Source organism: Protopterus annectens, chromosome 4.part0 (assembly GCF_019279795.1).
Source record: "Protopterus annectens isolate FY-2018-M chromosome 4.part0, PAN1.0, whole genome shotgun sequence".
Taxonomy (NCBI): domain Eukaryota; kingdom Metazoa; phylum Chordata; order Ceratodontiformes; family Protopteridae; genus Protopterus; species Protopterus annectens.
In genome coordinates, this window is record NC_056733.1 from 385,963,021 (window position 1) to 385,982,374 (window position 19,354).

Here is a 19,354-nt window from a genome sequence, read left to right on the forward strand (position 1 = left end):
CACACCTCTTTTCTGCTTTGTCTGTTCATCCTCTGTCTTTCTCTCCCTATCTCATTTAACTCACATCCTTATCATCAACTATAACTTCTATAATTTCTCAACTTCAAACTTTTAAATATATTATTACTACATGATGGAGAATTGTGTAAATGTCACTAAATATACTTATGTAAAGTGTTGTTCGTGAACACATTTTAAAACTCTACTGCAACAATTTATCATGCACTAATCTAATTTAATGGAGATTTTCACCTCAGGCCTCCACTGAATATGAGCACTGTACTGTCAGACATTCTTGGTTATCAAAACATCAGAAATATATTTAACATTTTAGCTTCAGTTACCACAGGCAAAGCAGCTAATAGCCTCACCTATTGTTCCTGATCAATTTACTGTTGATTAGGTACCCCTTCAATGGTCCAAACAAAAGTATCAAAGTTATATCCCTCCTTAATCTGATGAAACAGTTTAATAATGAACTTGATATTAAGGGCTTAGTTTTCACCAACATTATTTGCATACTTTTAATTAAAGGCCAGCATTTCCTTCTTGTGCTGGTGTTGCTTCTTTTTCTCCCTCCTATTCCTCCTCTACAACTCCAACGTCTCTCTGTTTTCACTGTCTTTCTCTCCTTTTTTCTGCTATTGCTCATGCTACACTTCAGGCTCCTTCATTATCTCAGCTGCAACAATACCAGGCATTTCATTTCTAACTCTAGTATGTTTAATGCCATCTGAGTTCTGAGATCATTTGGGGTTGAATCAGGTTGGTTTTCTGTATGCCATGTACTTACAGCCACTAAGAAGCTGTGTCTATATAAGACTGAAATCATAGCCTTCTTGGACATGCTGGCATATGAAATTACTTTAGCACGGTAAGCCTCTATCAGCTGTGACACTGGCATGTTTGATACTTCACAGTTCTCAGTTTCCTGTTTTATAACTGTTTTGACTAAGAAATAGAATAACTCCTGTCCAAGATATAATGCTGTCTATTCACATTTTGGCTGCAAATATATACACAGTTTTTGGTGACAAAACCTATTTTACAGACCATACAAGGCCAATATACAAGATCCAGCAATTCTCTTCCAGTTACTATATGAAAGTCAGGAGGTCTTGCCATCAATACTTAATGTGCAATAGAACCAGTGGTATGTGGTCTGTATCCCACCACTGTTATCAATTGATATACAAAGGATAAAAAGCCTTAAAGGTATGCAGTGAATGTGCATTATACATGTGCATCACTACCTTGGGTAATATACAGTCTGCAGCTACGTATCTGAGCTATAATCATTGCATACCCAGATTTTCTCCCACCACAGATGCAGTCCAGTGCCTTCTATGCAATATTTTCCAGAATAGTGGTCAGTGATAGCTTCCCAGCATCAGTAATACAACTTTTCCTGTTTTACACAGGAATACATCTTCCCCTGTTTTATATTTTTAATCATAAAAAAAAAATAAACATATAGTGTAACAGCCATACAAAATACATAAAGTGTCATTCTTTAGTGCTTACATGAATTCTGTCAAAGGAAAAGAACTAGTTTTATGCAGAGGCAGAAGATCACACCAAGTGAGATAATTGTTTCATTTATACAGACTACACCAATAATATAACTTATAAATTTTCTCCTAATATCATCAAAAGCATATTAAAATAAAGTAAAATATGTTCTTAGAATTTAGCTGTCACCAATTAGCCAATACTGTAAAACTAGAACACACCTCACCATGTAAGCTTAAAATAAGCCAACCATTAAGGATTTAAATAGTAATAGTTATTTCCGAGTGGGAACTCTTCAAAGGGAGGGCACCACATACTTGAAGGAACCCCAGGAAAAATGCAAAAATCCTGAAGTTAATAAATAAACCATTAGCCACATGCATTTAATAAAACAGTTTAGTTTTCAGATAAATGTGCAAACAGCACAGATTTTGCACAAGGAACTGGAAATACATATTTGCATTTATAGATAATGTTTAGAAAATATTTGCTATTAGTTAATCGGTCTACAACTGCTTTAACTAAAGAAATGAAATGAGCCTTTATTTTCTAGCTTTTAAAATCAGAATTAAATCTTAAGAGTTCTTACTGGCAGGAGATCAAAATCTGGGCACTGACCGAAGGTTGTACCTAGACAGGTAGATTGTAGTAACTCCCTTAACAGATTGACTAATAACATTTTACAATCAGCACATGATTATATAAATCCCAGACAGAATTCCCTTTAGGTTTTGCTTTGATTTGAATTTTGGAAGATGCTTTCTTGTTTCCAGAGTTATTTGCCCAAGAAGAAAGGGTAGGAAGTACAACCAGGGTTCAAATGAAGGAATAATCTTTGTTGTACCTCAGCATCTCCAAGCAACACAATAGATTTTGCAACAACTGCACATTTGTGAACAAAGTTTAGTTTTACTTATAAGCTATAATATCATTAAAATGCAGTTATATATCCTTTTATGTAGTGTATGATACATGTTTCAATTTATTAAGTGATAAGCAGAGTGCAGCATTATTTTTTATCTTTTAAATATTTGCATTTTGTTTTAACTTGGTACACTCTTTTTGCATTTTCCTAACATTCCCTTTATAATATAACTATTACTATTATATTATATAAACAATGTGACACAAAAGTGCAGTGTGGTAAAAAAAAAGTGTAGTAAAAGTATTTAGTAAAATTATGTGTTGGTGATGCAGTGACTTACATCCATTCACTTATGAATTCCTGGCAACAAACAAAGTGGATGCCTTATGCTGTATTTCAAGTCTGTCTTATTTTCCACAACCACCAGACACAGAAGTGCCCATAGTATCTCATTCAATATGTCTTTCTCCCATATTTACATATCAAAGGTTGCTCTTCCATACCCTGAATCTCTATCTCATTGTTTTTTCTCCTGTTGCACACTTTTACCAAAAGTTTATTTCAGTATTTGTTACCTCACACCATTTCTGCCAGCCACCATAGATTATCATCAAAGATAACTTCAGGCACCTCACCACTCTTATGCAAAGTTGGCATCCTCTGATAATGATCCATTTCATTACAACTACCCCCTCCCACAATGCATTCTCTAGAGCCTTCTACTACCATCATGATGTCATTCAGGTTTCATTCTTCTTCTTCTTCTTCTTCTTTCTGCTTTTTCCCGGTTAGGGGTCGCCACAGCGAATCACCTTGTCCGCACATTGAATGGCAGTGGAGTTTTACGGTGTCGAGTTGCCAGCCCGGCGCCCAACCTTCCACAGAAGGCATACTCACATGCACACCTAGTGCCAATTTAGAGTGTCCAATCCACCTGCAGCATGTCTTTGGGATGTGGGAGGAAACCGGAGCACCCGGAGGAAACCCACGCGACCACAGGGAGGACATGCAGACTCCGCACAGAAGGCACCCCAGCCGAGGATCGAACCGGAGAACCTCTTGCTGTGAGGCAGCAATGCTAACCACTGCACCACCGTGGCCGCCCTGTCATTCAGGTTTCATTATAGTCACTAATTTCAGTCAAGATGGTGTGCTATAATGAAGGTGGGATTTAAAGCTTTCATGAGTACTTGGACTTAATATGTTGTTGTTGTTGTTTGTCTTTCGGCTTTTCCCAGTTAGGGGTTGCCACAGCGAAACTCCGGTCCGCTAATGATTGGCAATAGATTTTCACGAATGCTGAGGTGCCAGCTCAACATTCAACCTTCAACAAAGGCACGCCCATTTATGCATGTCTTTTGAAGGCCCACCCAACCATGGGGAGGACATGCAGACTCCACACAAAAGGTACTCCATGCACTCCAGCCGAGAATCGAATGGGAGAACCTCTTGCTGTGAGGCAACAATGCTACCGCTGCACCACCACGGATGATAAGCATCCATCGTGGATGATGTATATGTAAACAATAATATTACTTTAGCAATGATTTTCTTCAGTTTATTTATTTAATGTGTTTAGTTTATTGGGTATTTGTTTATCCAGTTCTGTTTTTTTTTTTCATTTGTACAAACTGCTATTCATTTGTATCTGGATTCCACTAACATCATTTGATCATCTGAATATTCATTCATTTACACCCAATAACCTACCTAGCTTAGCATTATTATTAGTATATAATCAGACCTTGATTATAGCCTCCCCTAAAGAGATCCAGACATTTCACCTAATTCACCAAATACTTCAAGCAAGTTGGATTTTATATATTTTTTAAAGCTGACACATTCTTTGTCCTCCCTGTCCCCCCCGTCGTTCAAGCTGGCTATTTTGAGTAATCTCCTCAACATGATGTAGCTTTCTTTGTCCTTCACCACCCCCTTATCTAACTCTGCATTAAAGTCTCCCATGCATGACTTATTTATCTGACATACACAGACAGAGACACACACATGTACAGCATTCTTATATCTCCACAAACACCAGAGTGCTGTCTGTCCTCCCCTTTGGTGCGTATAAATGTACCAGTCAGAAATCCCAGTTCATATATCCTAAATGCAGTACAATTACTTTCCATTTGACCTTTGGTGTATGGTGCTTCAGTATCACATAATTCCCATGAAATAGCCATACCCTCTGCAGCCTTTGATATTTTATCATTAACAGTAAAGTCACTGCTACATTTTTGAAGCTATTTCCCACATTGTATTGACCTGCCTCATAACATCCCAAAGGAGAGTTGTTCTGTGGTCTAAAATGGGAACATTCAAGTGTTCTCTATTTTCAAAAACAGACTCAGAAACTTGGCAGTGCTTTTAACAGCAGTAGTGTTAGTGAACACCTCTCCCTTCAACCCAATGCATATTGTTCTACAAGCATCACTTTATTTGTGATATTTAAACAAATATATTATCGTGTGATGCATTAGTTTTTCTACCTGCATCTCTTTATTCATGCCTAGAACAAAGAAGAACAAACAAGTCATCACACATATCCATAACCTTCAACTATCATATCATGTTTTCCACACATAATCCAATCATTGCTAATTTTCCTTAACCTATTAGTCACTGCCACAGTTAATATTTGTCTCCTACTCTGCCAAATTATAAAACAAAGCTGTACTTTTTTTCTGTTACTTAATATAATGACTTTTAAACGCCAACACTTCATCAGAATTGTTTTTGCTTCTACTTTTTCTTCCTTCTCTACAAGTTCTTTTTTACCCCACAAAGAACAAAGGACAAAGAAGTCTTACCTCAAAAAACATGAACTATTGTTTTTGTCAGTGTGTTATACTTTTCATCCTTTTTTGTTTTCCTTCCTCCACCCAGTTCCTCATCCCTTCAGGTGTGTACCTTACAACACCTTTGGCCATACAGTCATTTATATGCCATGCACACCCCCTTGTGCCATATTGTATACATAAATATAGCTTGCTATATATTCCATATTACCATTTAATAGTATTCAGCCAGAATTATGAATATTATCCTTATCACATACTTTTAACTCACTGCATTAACTAGATTTGTACACAGCTCTGCTCGTCTTCTTTTAGGCAGCCATTGTGAGATCACCATCTTAAATAAGTCCTAGAGGATGGAGAGGCATAAGTTAACTAAAAGCAAAGATCGCATATTATATCCACAAGTAGGAAACAGAATTCACCTTCACTCTAGAATTAAATCAGCTACTACCATCTTGCAAGAGATATTTCTGTAACCAGTGAATAGTGGGTCTTAACAGAAACTTAACTTGGAAGAGAACAGGAGAAAATGGGCAGATTCTAATCTTGCATTGCACATTTCTGCATTCCCTCTTGAACAATATTATTTATTTAGCATACCCATATCTTGATAAAAAAAAACAGTAAACATTCCATATCAGAGCAAGAAGTAAGTCCTGGTACCTTTGGTTTGACCTTCATCTGTTACAGTTTTGTTTGTGTGCCATTTGCTGGAAAATTCAGAAACCACTCAAGCCGAAACAAAAATAACCCTATTCAAAGGTTCCATCTAGCCTCAAGGAGGGAAAGACAATTCAACAAAATACTATAGAGAGAATTATTGGGATTACTTTAGACTCATTTCCCAAGTGAAGATGACAAAAATGTAATACTTCATCATCAAAACAAACTACTTCCTCACTAAAATGGAGGATATTGTCTTGGAAGTTCATATACAGAACTTTCATTACGCCACACAAAACTGAATTAATGTATAAAAAGATATATGTTGTTGGAGATGTAAAATGAATATTAAAGCTGGCTGGCAACATATGTTTTGAGGACACCATAAATTCTTTTATTATTGGCTGTTTTCAATGATAAATTTATGCTAACTAAATCTTTAATTTTATTAAGTGCTCCAATTCCTACATGCGTCAAGAGAACAAAATACTCTCTTTTATGGAACATTCTAGCATTAGCAAGGGAGGTTAGTACCAAGAATTGGAAAAATGAGTGTACCCCATCCATGTTTGTCAACTTAAATTGATTATGATCAAGACAAGAACTTCCAGAGTTACCGCTTCATGTGATGTCTGGTTGAAATTTAAAGAACTGCTGGAAAAACAAGTTTTAATAATTAAATGGTTACAGTAACTTAAATTTTTTTTTTTTAGAATTTTGTTGTATAAATAGACACCCTTGTAAATAGATGATTTTGTTGTTCTTTATATAGTTGTTTTCTTGTTATGTTTCTAGTGATATATGTTACTGTTTTAATCTTAAAATCTGTAATAAAAACATTTAAGAAAACACCAGGGAAAGGCAAGATAGACCAAGGAGAATTTACCTTGCAGAGATGAGAGATATTTTAGGATATGAATCTATCATGTCATCCTGTTGTTTTTATCTGCAGATGAAGGTTTACTTTCTTTAACTGAGTATCTGAGGTACCACAACTTCTGCAAAGGAATTACTTAGTCAAATAGTGTTCAATCTTTCATGGCTTGAAAGGCTAGAGAGAAATCTCCACAGTGGAGGCTGTAAGACAGTGAGTACAGAGGAAGGGTTGACGTTGTGTCCTGATAACTTAGATTTGTGAGGCCACTGGGCTTTTTCATAATGAATCTCTGAGGTCTCTCAAGTTGTTTTATATGTTTAGAGAAATGCATGCCAAAAGGTACATTATATTCAATAATGGGTCTGGTAGGATGCAAGTAAAGAAGAATTCAGACTTCTCTGGATCTAATGGAGATGTCTTTGGAAATTAGATGCGCCAGATAAAAGGCTTTCCAAACTACTGTGGCAACATGATGGTCAAATGATAAGGAATTATCAACAAGAGTGCATAGGTGCACTACAACAGTGTCTGACTGGAGAGGTGCCTCTCCATTACATTAAGTGAAACTGTTTTGTTTACCAAACAAGGAGTGGGAGGTTGACATAATGGTTACAGGCATTTGCCTTATAAACCAAAGGTGCAGGGTTTGATTCTTACATGTGGTAATTGGCTAGGCTTAAAATGGTCCACAAAGGCAGTTAGCCTAGTACTAATCTATGAACCTATTCTACACATTTTTAAATTTAATTTGAGACCATTATCCTTCCACCTATTCTTAACATGGTGTAACACATGTAAGAGCAATTGTGAGTCAGTTGAAGACTAAACAACAGCACCCAATATATATTGTTCTGAAAACTTACTTAACCATTGACCAGGAGTGTTGGCCTGATGGTCTGAGAAATATATGTCAAATGGGAGAGAGCCCAAAACTGACCCCTGTGGTACACCACTGGTAACGTTTTTGTTTTCAGAAGTGGCACCTGTGACTTTAATAACCTGTCTGTTCTGTCAACCAGTTAGCTATCCACTACACAATATAAATATTTATTTTCAGATTTATAATTCTGTCAATAATGCCTACATAGGGAAAGTTTATAAGGCCTTTGAGAGGTCTAGATATGTCGTATGCACTACAAAACCACTATCCTCTGCCCCAGTTAGTTTTTCAAAGAAATTAATGAAGATAATGAGGTAGCACCTTCCTTTAACAAAGCCAAATTGATGAGGGTCCAGAGAGTGTTAACGTTCAGATTAATGAAGTCTGAAATAATGTACTCCATAGCTTTACATATGAGGCTAGAGAGAATAATGAGTCTATAGTTCCCCGGGTCCATGACTGGGTCTCCCTTATGCAATGGCATCACAATGCCTGTTTTCCATGTTTTAGAAATGCAACTTATATTAAATAGGTTAAATAGGGTTTATACAGGCCAGATTTAACTCTGATAATCAAGCAACGTGGTATGTTATTATGGCCCATAGATGATGTATTCTAAGTTTTTGAGGGGGGCTGTGAGAATTTGTTCCATAGTAATTAAAGGGGGTGGCTAGTATTTTGAAACCTGTAGAACAGCTATAACTGGATGGAGTAAAATTCACACTAAATTTGTTAGCTAGGATATTAGCTATTTCCTTTGGGTCTGAGACTGTAGTTTTATGCTGGCTAACTCCAAACATTGTTGGTTGATAATTCATAACCTTCTGACATAGCTAAAGAAACATTTGCAGTTTTTCTTTTGTTTTAATAGCTATTTTAAATTCATACTCAGCTTTGAGCTTCCTGATTATTCTCTTAAGCTCTTTTCTTTGTTTGATTCATCGTGATCTTACTGTGGGTAGAATGATATGTCCTATAAGCATTAATTAGTTCCTTGCTGTATAACTTATTTATATGAGTACCATGGCGCCATAACATGACATATAACTAAATCTCAATGCTGTGCATGTTCAGCAATCAAAACTGTAAGCATGTATATGTATTTTTAAGCAAAAATCAGAATCACTACCATTTTACTAAAGTATGTCTTGCAACCCCTGACATTGGGACAGTGTACACTCTGGCTAGCTATATAGTCTAACTTGGGGTAAGGAATCTTCCAAAATATTGTAATTTTAGAATTAATGTATAACAAACTCACACTTCAGATGTGTCAGACAAAAGTGCATCAACATTCTGTCTTGTACTCATCACAGCAGTATTCAGGAGAAGTAACTACCAATCCCTGCTTCTTTCCAAAATGTGATCCACATGTTGCTGCAATACTTTCTTTGCCCAGGTCTACAACTCAGATTTTGTTTAGTTTTATGTGTATTTTCTAATAAGCTTATATGGGTTATTAACAGATGTATTTCTTGGCCCTGAATAAGCACGAGAAAGGAACACAAGATGAAAGAGGTAACACTCACATCTTGCATCACAGTTACTACTGCTACCAATCTAACTGGTATCTGGCATTTCATCTTCAGATTATTCAGTTCCTCATTGTCTTGATGCTTCATTCCCTCAAAGCCCAGCTTCTTCCTGATTTCTTCTGCAGACAGCACTGTGTGCTGCTGAACCATCTCTCTCTGGCCATATTAGAAACATTGATAGCTTCATCATTCATCTGTACTATGCCACTAGTATATGTCCTATTAAACTATTGTACAGCTATCTTTATTGTGCTTTTAGCCCTGTATTAATCTGTTCTTGGTTTTGTTTTGCTGCTTTATACAAAACTGCAATATCAGCTGGTCTGTAATATGAATATTAGACCATTGCGAGGCCTGACTCGCACTTCATATCAGGTTATACAACTTGAATCACAGCAGTCATAACACACTCTTATGCTGACATATTCTGTGCTAGTCATGCCTGTATTTACTTCCATACTCCATGAAGTATTACAGTTTTCCCTTCAAGGAGCAGACATCTGGCGTGTAAAACAATGATTTGCCTCAACTTAGAAAGACTGTAAGGGTTTCGTATCATCATTTACTGTCGATATTAGCCTGAGTTCCAATTAATTGACACCAGAATTTGATGAATGTATTACATGGTTACCAGATTCATAAATAATCACTTCTTTTCAGATTTTCATAAAATATTTTGCAATCCTTTAACACTGCAAATTCCCTGAACATATGTTATTATTAACCTAGATGTTTAAGTATAGCCATATCAGATTCTCCTTGGGGACTACATCGGCCATCTGTGTGCCTACTGAAAATGTGTGTTGGATAGATATTCATTATTCAGCACAAACATAGATATGAAATGAATATTACTTCAGAAATTATCTGTTTCTGTGTCTGCATTATGATCCATTGTGACTGGCACTGTAGAAAAGTGTAATTAATTATAGGTTTGACTTTGTTATATAATTCCTTATCAGTGAAATTCATTCAGTTTTGTCTGTTGTTTTAGGATCTGAAAACAGATGGGATGTTGTTCTTTCTTTTTATAACCTCTTTGGACAAAGTACCTTCATTTGTCGGTACCATGAAGAGTTACTTTTACTGATTATTTTTTTGTTATAGTATATTATGGTGGCTATATGCACTTATTGGTTATATGTAAGTATTAAGTCATTTGCTGGACAGATGAACTAAACCCTGTTCCAATGCCTCTGATAATCTACCCTCAAAATACCTAAAGATTGCTGCTGATAGTATCTCTTACCCCATATGCATACTTATAAACAGCTCCATCCTTAAGTCCTACATTCCCAAAGCCTGGAAAAAGGCCTTCATTCTCCCCCTCCATAAAGGTGACAATAAAACTGTCATCGCCAGCTTCCGACCCATTGCAAATTTTTCTCCAGTCTCCAAAATCTTAGAAAAATGCATCAAACTCAACTTCTCTACTACCTTCTAGACAACCAGATACTCTCACCCTCACAACATGGTTTCAGGCCTGGCCATAGCACTATAACTGCCCTCCTTTCCTTTATGGATACTGTGAACAGACCCTGCAATGCTGGCAAAATTGTATCTGCCCCCTTCCTTGACCTACTGTTTCTCACCCTCTGCTTATCACATACTAACTCAAAAGGCTTTCTCCACCACTGAATCTTGCATGCACAGCAACCAACTCACCCTGAACCCAAAAAAAATCGAAAATCATACTTTTCTACCTAAAAATACAACCCCCTATAAATAAGACTGAGGTCACCATCTTTTCTCTTAAGAAATCATTAATTAAAGTCGTTTGGCACACAAAGCTCCTTGGAGTCACTATTGAAGAACACATGAAATTCGACATTCATGTACAACACAATATCCGCAAAACACATTTTATACTTTGAACCCTTTACAGATTTAATCACTTCCTAAGCCCCATCCACAAGAATAACACTAGCTACAACATACCTACTTCCCTCTCTCTTCTACAGTTTCCCTCTAATTACTAATATCCAAAGCTCCTCTAAATTCAAACTACAGACATGCTGCAATAAAATCACTAAATTTGCAACCAGCTCCAAATACTCCAACTAATACTGCACTGCTGTCAAATCACTGAAATGGCTTGAACTACCAAGCTACCTCTCCTACTTACAACTAACCACATCCTACAAAATATTCCTCAAACCCCAAGCCTGTCCTGCCCTGAGCTCAACATTCAAATACTACCTCCCAAACAGGCCCCTTACATCAGGGGATCAGAAGATCTTACAGGTTCACAAACCTAACCTCCCACGCGGACATCTTCTTTACTCATTCTCAACTGCCAAGAACTGGAATGTGTTACCTCTAGTCGTTAGAACAACTCAAAATCCCTCCCATTTCAAAACTTCCCTATATAATCACCTTACCTCATGCCGGAAGTATACTTACATCAAGCCCCCCTAGAATACGTATGACTCCCTGTTTCTTGTCATCACTGTTTTTGTGTAAGACAGTACTACTGTACATAGTTTATAAACACAATAAGGTATTTGGATACTTACTTTAGGCTGATTGTTTAAGAGTCTACTATTGCTGAAAAATATACTTCTGTTCAGGTTTGTCTTAACTAGTATATATACTTATTCCATGTAATTGCTGTATAATTGATATGTAATTTCTTTGTAATTTCAACTGTATAATTTTACTTTATTTTTTTGTACCGTGGAACTTTCCTCCCTGGGCCTCCACTGAAAATGGATACTGTTGGCCCAATGGACTTTCCTGGTAAACACATAAATAAATAAAATAAGTGTAAAATTGCAGAAAACTATTTCTGGCTACAGCCTGGAATACTGAGTTAATGTCAGTTCTAAAAATTAATAACACATTTTTTAAGATCTATTTAGGATAAGTCTTCTAACAGTGATACAAGAAAAAATCTATTAAAACTTCAGATCTCTTTACTAGCATCAAATGTGTTTCTCAAAGTAGCTGCAGGAAAATCAATCAGAACAGAAGGGAAACCACAGCCCTCTTTTTCACTCAAACAGGGATTCTTTGTCATGCACCAACATGTTTAAACAGCTGCAGGACTATTAAAATGCAGTCAATTATTTATTTTGTAATCATGAAATATCTATGTCCATCTCTGTATTTTACTTTTATGTAATATTTGTTCACTGAGGTAGTGTTAATCTGTATGGACCATGTACGCAGTCTGGGATAAGACACAAAATAAGAGATACATAATTACAATCTAATAACTACATACTTTCAGGTGATGTTGAGTATAAACTTATTCAAGATGCAGTGCAAATGCATACAATACATGAAGTTGGAGTAAGATGTAAATGTTGAAATCGATTACAATACAGTTGCTGAAATAGAAAAAAAAAGCAGTGAGAGAAGACAAAAAAAAGTAGAATATCTGTTTTTCCTTTTACTGAGAAATTAGTCTGATGGGAATTACAGAGCTTGGTAGAGTTGTGAGTGGAGTAATTATGGTCTGTTTCGGGTCTTCCTTATTTAAATGTCGGCACTTGAAATGTCAAGCACTGACAAGTTGAGGAAAAAAAAAGAGTTTGAAAATCACCTTTAAAATTCCTTTTACAGGGGGGGACAAGGTGCCTGCACCCCCACCCCTGAACATATATATATATGTACCAACTGTGAGACTGTGATACATTGGAGAAAAGGGAATATTCTTCAAAGTGGAATCTCAGACTTTGTATATGTAAGCCATTCTTCGAGCCATTCTGTCTCCATATTTACATTTCAAACGGCTACCATACTGATTTTGTTTTAAGATTTGCAGGAGGCTTTCTGGTATACATAAGTTTTGAGACGGGCTCTGAATTTAGTGAATGGACATATATGCTTTAGTTCTGTTGGAAGTGCTCACCAGTATTAAGGGAGTTAACACCAAGTAGCTGTGGTCCCTGAAGGGCAGCCTGATTCTTGATTTGGCCTATTTCTGTACTTTCAATTTGGATACACCATAATAAAAAGTGACATGCAGTTTTGTTTTAAGCAGTCCTAGACTGAGAAGTAGAAGAGAAGATTGCTAGTTTCAGTACAATAACAGTCAGATACGCCTCAGGAGTTAAGTTATTAAATGTCATATGTTTGATTACTCTAGGAGACTGAAATTCTGAACACTGCAATCCTAAATGGGAGAACTGTGGCAGTTCCAGTGAAAGTTGTCGCCATAACAGAGGGCAGCACAGTGAGAGATGTCTCTGAATCAGTGGTGTGTACATCAACTGATGAAAATGTCATTAAGGTAGGTTCAGTTACAAGTTATGCTAAAACACAGCTGTTGAATTAATAGTTTTATAATCATCATTCTGAATGATAGTACCTTTAGTGCATGATTATAAACTAACACTCCTGGAGAAAATTGTCTTTTTGAATGCTGTTTCATTGTGAACACTAAAAACAAAGTTGAAAACTCCATTTTTTCAGTTTCACCACTTTAAGTGGTACTATCACAGCAACCATGGACTAATGAGTGTGCGATCTGCTCATGGCTTGCTAACATGACTGTGAGTGAGTTGTAAACTAAGGCCTTCATTAGCATACAGTTTGTGTAGCACCATACAATATGCTTACAGCATGACTCATAACAAATGCAATTAGTCAAGCAGGTTCTATGCACTGTTGTAAACCACTGTGTAGGGTTCCTTTTTAAATTTTCCATGTCTTTTGGGTTTCTAATACCATGACAAAAATGGACCCCATTCCTAAGTCAAAGTATAATTAAATTTCATGAAATTAGTATTGTTTCAATCTTTCATGTTAAAAACAGATAACTGAGCAGGTCAAGGAACAGAACAAGCCTTTATTCCAATAGTAAAGGTAAGTGCTTTCATCCGGAAAATCCGGCCTTCATCAGACAAAATTACCACCATCATATGATCCTTTTAAATTAAAACCAATATACAACAATCAACAATTTAAAGTTATAACCCCATCCCAAAAACATAATTTGCCCAGCAACTTCCTAATTAACCTTCCTCCAGTGTTAAAATAATAATAAAGTAAGATTATACTACGATAATATCAAAATAATAATAAACCACACTTCTCATCTATTAAATACATTCATTTTTAAAATACTAGAAATGGGCACATATTCATTCAATCCCAGGGGTGCTGCAGCATTTAAATAAATATGCCACCAATATTCCCTATGTTCCAATACAATATTCCATGGGCCCCTCTAGAGTTCGTCTTAACCTGTTCCAATACAACAAAGGGAAAGAAATTGTCTTTAAAATGGTTAGAATGTTTAAATAGGGCATTTATATCTTTACATCTTTCATGTTAGCCAGAAGTGCTCTTTGTAACACCTGCAATGTGCCCAGTAATGAGTCCTTCTGCAATTTATACGGAGTTACATGTTTCGGTAACATATCTAAGTATGATTGTAAATTCTTTTTTATAAGACCCATTACTCCTGCTACTACTGGAACTGTCTGGGTATCTTTCTTCCACATTGCCCTCATTTCTAGCTGCAAACCTTGGTATTTTATGATTTTGTGTCTGTCTGTACATAAGACACTGTAATCACTAGGTGTAGCAATTTCAATGATCAATGTTGTGTTTGTCTTTTTTTCATGGACTACTATATCTGGATTTTCTACATTTATTTTTTGAACTGCTGATAATGGATGATCCTATCTGATATAAACTTCAATGTTTTCTCTGTTGCTTTGTGGCTTATGTTTCCAGTGTTTTTCAGCTACATCAATATTACACTGTTCGCACAATCCCAAATGCAAAAGTCTTGCCACATTATTATGACTTTCAGTATGCAGTCTGTCTGCCATTAGTATATCACAACCAGCAACACAATGTGCAACTGTTTCCAATTCTGTTTTACCAAACCTACATTTGTTTGTTCCTCCCAAATATTCAATGGAGTTTGTAAATCAATGTATACGTAGTCTACAATCTCGGGCTGCCAATATTAACTTTTTGTCTTTTGGTTTAAATTCAATTTTCCTTAAACATTCCTGCATTTGATCCTGATCAACATGAGGTTATTCATAGGTAGGTACTAAGCTATTGGCCCTAGGGCCTATATAAGCCTAGCCAAAAAATGTACCCTAGCTTTCACCACCCAAGAAAATTATTTTCCTGTGCCCCTGTTGAGCAGAGCCACAGAAGTAATCCCTGGGGTGAATTTCCCATTTCCCATCCAATCATCAAGATTTTTCTTGAAGAGTGCTAATGAGGAACTCTGTTTGACATAGATAGGTAGTCTGTTCCAGAGTATGGGAAGTCTCTGGGACAGGCATCTATCCCTCCAGCATGTTCTGTTTATTGTGGTGACAAGGTTTAGGTCCCTAGAGCGTGTAGCTTGGAGGGATTGGGATTTCTTTAAGTGGAGCATGTCCAACAGCTCTGGGTTTGACATAGCTTTGTATGTTAGGCAGAGATTGCCCCTGAGTAGGTGATATGCGATGGAGTAAAGCTGTAGTTTTTTGAGACGGTCTGGGTAGGGCATCTGTTTGAGGCCAGTAATCCTCTTTGTGAGGTATTTCTGTGGTCTTTCCAGTTGTTGTAGATGTCTTGTGAGGTACATACCAAAAGGGGCATTGTACTCTATAATGGGTCTAATGAGTGATGAGTATAGGGGAACAATGACCTCTTTTTTTCTGGATGAGAATCCTTTTGTGATGAGATGAGCCATGTAGTAGGATTTCCTGACCACTGTGGCGATGTGATTATCAAAGGAGAGATTACTGTCCACCTGTGTCCCAAGGTCTCTTATCACATTTTCAGCATTAAGTAGACTACCAGCTATGTGGTAGTTCATGGGTACAGAGATTTTACCAAAGGGGATGACAATACACTTTTTGACATTGAGCTTCAGGCCATGGCTTTGACACCAGGTATCTGTCTCAGTGAGGCCCTTTTGTAGTTTGTCCACATTGTTAGGAGTTTCGATTATGGCTCCTAGTTTGCAGTCATCTGCAAACTTTGTTAGCCAAAGACCTTCAGAGAAGTAGATACCAAACAGGAGAGGACCCAGGACTGAACCCTGTGGTGCTCCACTTGTCACTGGTCTGAAGTCGGATTTGGAATCCGCTACTTTCACAGTGTGGGTTCTGTCCGTGAGCCAGTTGGCAATCCATCTTGTGACATAGGGATTTATACCTAGTTTAGTGAGCTTATCTATAATTCCAGAGTGGGGGATGGTGTCAAAAGCCTTGGCGAGATCTAGATAAGCTGTGTGAACCATTTTACCCTCATCTATGGCTTTGGTGACTGCTTCAAAGAAGTCAATTAGGTTTAGGAGACATGATCTGCCTTTTACAAATCCAGAGGGTCCAGAGTTCGGAGATTACCAATGTCTTTGTTTATGAGTTCCATGGTGATACGTTCCATGGCCTTGCAGACCAGGCTCGTCAGGCTAATGGGGCGGTAGTTCCCGGGGTCCGTCATGGCTCCACCTTTGTGGAGTGGGATAACCATCACGGGGCGCCATTCAGTGTGTACAAAGCCTATGGTGAGGTTATGATTGAACATGGTACTTAGGTAGGGTGCCAGTTCATTATGTAGTTTGTGTCGATTGCAGCCTGGGATATTGGGCTTTGGAGAGTGTGTTTTTTACCTGTGCAGCCATGATTATAGGAACTATGCATTCTTCCGGTATAGAGATGGGCCCTCTAGGGGGTGAGAGGGGGGTAAAGTTAGCACTAAACCTATCTGCTAGTATGTTGGCAATATCAGTTGGTTCTGTATATTTAGCCCCATTGTGCTGTAACTCAGAGCAGATCTGAGTGTTCCCATTGAGATTCTTGATATAGCTATAGAATGCTTTGTGGTTGTCTTTAGAGTCAGTGGCAATTTTGTTTTCGTAACTAGCTTTGGAGGATTTTATGAGGGATCTCAGCTTCTTACTGAGGTTGAACAGGGAGTTCCTCCAGTCATGAGATTTTACTCTTTTTTGCAACAGTTTCTTTCTTCTGTTGTAGAGTTTGTTTATGGCAGAAGACCACCAGATTGGCTTCCTTTTTTTGGAGGATAACATCTTGGTTCTATTAGGGATAGCATGATCCATGCACTCGTGTAAGTGCTTATAAAGTGCATTTGTGTAGGATTCAGCAGTCATACCTCTATTGTCCAGTCTATATTTGCAACTATATTTTTGGATTTTCCACATTTCTTACCTTCTCATCTGATCCTTCACCTTATATTCGGTCTTTTGTTTTTGGCACATTCAGTTGCTGCCTGATTTTAACTACTTATGGTTTGATTTTCAGTCCAGCTTGATGCCAATATGCTCCTGCTAAACTAAGCAGGGAAGAAATCTTAGACTTATTCTCCTCATGTTTCAAAACTTACACTACATTTGGGTCTTGTTAGGTCAGGAAATATGTATGCAGTCCCACAATTGCAGATCTATACATGTAATCAATTCCGAGGAGGACCATACCTCCTTCACAATGAGGAATATATAATCTTGGTATGCAGTGATTTTTCTAAACCATTTGATGTGCATGAAGCATCCTTCTTGTTTTCCTGTCCAACCTATCCAACACCTTTTGGGGCCAGTCAATCACTCCAAAACTATAAGTTAGGACAGGAAGAGCAAATTAATTTATAGCTTGGTCTATGTTCCTAGATATCAATTCTGTTCTCAGTATTAATTTAAATCTTATAAAATTTTCCTTCCTACATTTTACTCACAATTGTTCCTTCATCAATTCCCAAATATTTATACACTCCCTCTTGCTCATTTTCTTTTATATCACATTCCTGTCCCAAACTGACGTTTTCCCGGTGCTGCAGCTTTCCTGCTTTAAATGTTGCTTTTGCACATTTATCAAGACCAATTGGCATTCTTGGATCAACTGAAAAAGTTTTGACCACTTGCAGTTGTGCTTTCAGTTCCTCATCTAATGAACTATACAGTTTTAAATCATCTACAAAAAGAAGATGAGAAGTCTTTATACTTTATTGTTTTCTGAGATCCAAATTGTAGCCATGACCTAATCTATTAAGTAGACAGCTTAATGGATTAACAGCAAGTCACAATAGCAGTGGTGACAGAGAGAGAGTCTCCTTTGAATTTTCATCCCTGGAATAATAATTTGTCCTTTATCATGGCTTAACTGCAAAGTGGTTTGTCACTGTTTCATGGTCGCTGTAATGTAATCAATCAGTGTAGGGTGTATATTGTACATTTTTAAATACTCTTTTATCCATGGATGTGGGATATTGTATGCTTTTTTATAGTCTATCCATGCCATACTTAAATTCTCCCCTTTTTACAGTTCTCCATTATGACTTTATTTAAAAGCAAATGATCCTTTGTTTCATATGACTTTCTTTTATTACCCTTTTGTTCTATTGCCATAATTGCGTTTTCTTCTAAATGACTATAAACTCTGTCGGCATCAATTCCAGTGTATAGTTTATACATCATTGGAAGGCAAGTTTTTGGTCTATAGTTTCTAAGATAGCTTGCAGGTTCGCTCATAAATAGGAGTATCGTTTTTCTCATTCTTAACCAGGCTGGTGTCTGGTCAGGGTGCATATATAAATAGTTCTTACTCATGGCTAAATCTTCATGTAAAGATGTTAGTACTTTTATCCAGAAGTTAGGTTCTGCATATGGGCCTGGGGTTTTCCATTTAGGAGCTTTTCTTAATTTGTTTCAATCTCTATGGCTGTTACTTCATCACATTTCATATCCTGTACATTCAAACTTCTTATTCTTTCTTTTACTTCTTCTATCCATTTATCATCTTTGTTATGTTCCACAGGATCATCATAGATCTTCTTCTTCTTTCGGCTGCTCCCATTAGGGGTCGCCACAACAGATATTTCTCCAAAATGTAGCTATTTGTTAATTTTGTGGTGGTGTTTCAGTTCCTTTTGCCTTGTTTCCCAATTTTCTATAAAACTTCTTTGGGTCATAAGTAAATTGCTTAATTTGTACTTTTCCTTTAAATTTATCTGCATATCTTCTAAGTTTTTCTGCCTGTGCTGATATTTTTAGTCTATTATTTGCAGTAGTAGACGATAGAGCCTGATCTGTTCTGATACTGTGCATTGCTTTCATCATGTCTATCTTTCAAGTATTTTTGATGATCTGTTCCCTCTTTTATACTCTTCTAACAGTGGCACTTCTTGCCTTAATTGCTTTATAGCTTTCTCTCTTCGATACTTCCATGATGGCATTTGATTTCTCCCCTTCCTTTCTCTCACTACCATGTGATCTTGTGGTAGAATTTTATCAGTTATTAA

The 19,354-nt window shown here is 36.9% G+C and overlaps 1 protein-coding gene across 1 annotated transcript in view; it reads left to right on the forward strand.

Moving 5' to 3' along the window:
- Positions 1–19,354, forward strand: part of LOC122799348 (transmembrane protein 132D-like) — a 2,658,181-nt gene that overhangs the window by 2,080,517 nt on the left and 558,310 nt on the right. The window contains exon 4 of the mRNA XM_044068340.1: positions 13,230–13,373. Within this exon, the coding sequence (XP_043924275.1) occupies positions 13,230–13,373 (144 nt within the window). The remainder of the gene's footprint in view (positions 1–13,229; positions 13,374–19,354) is intronic.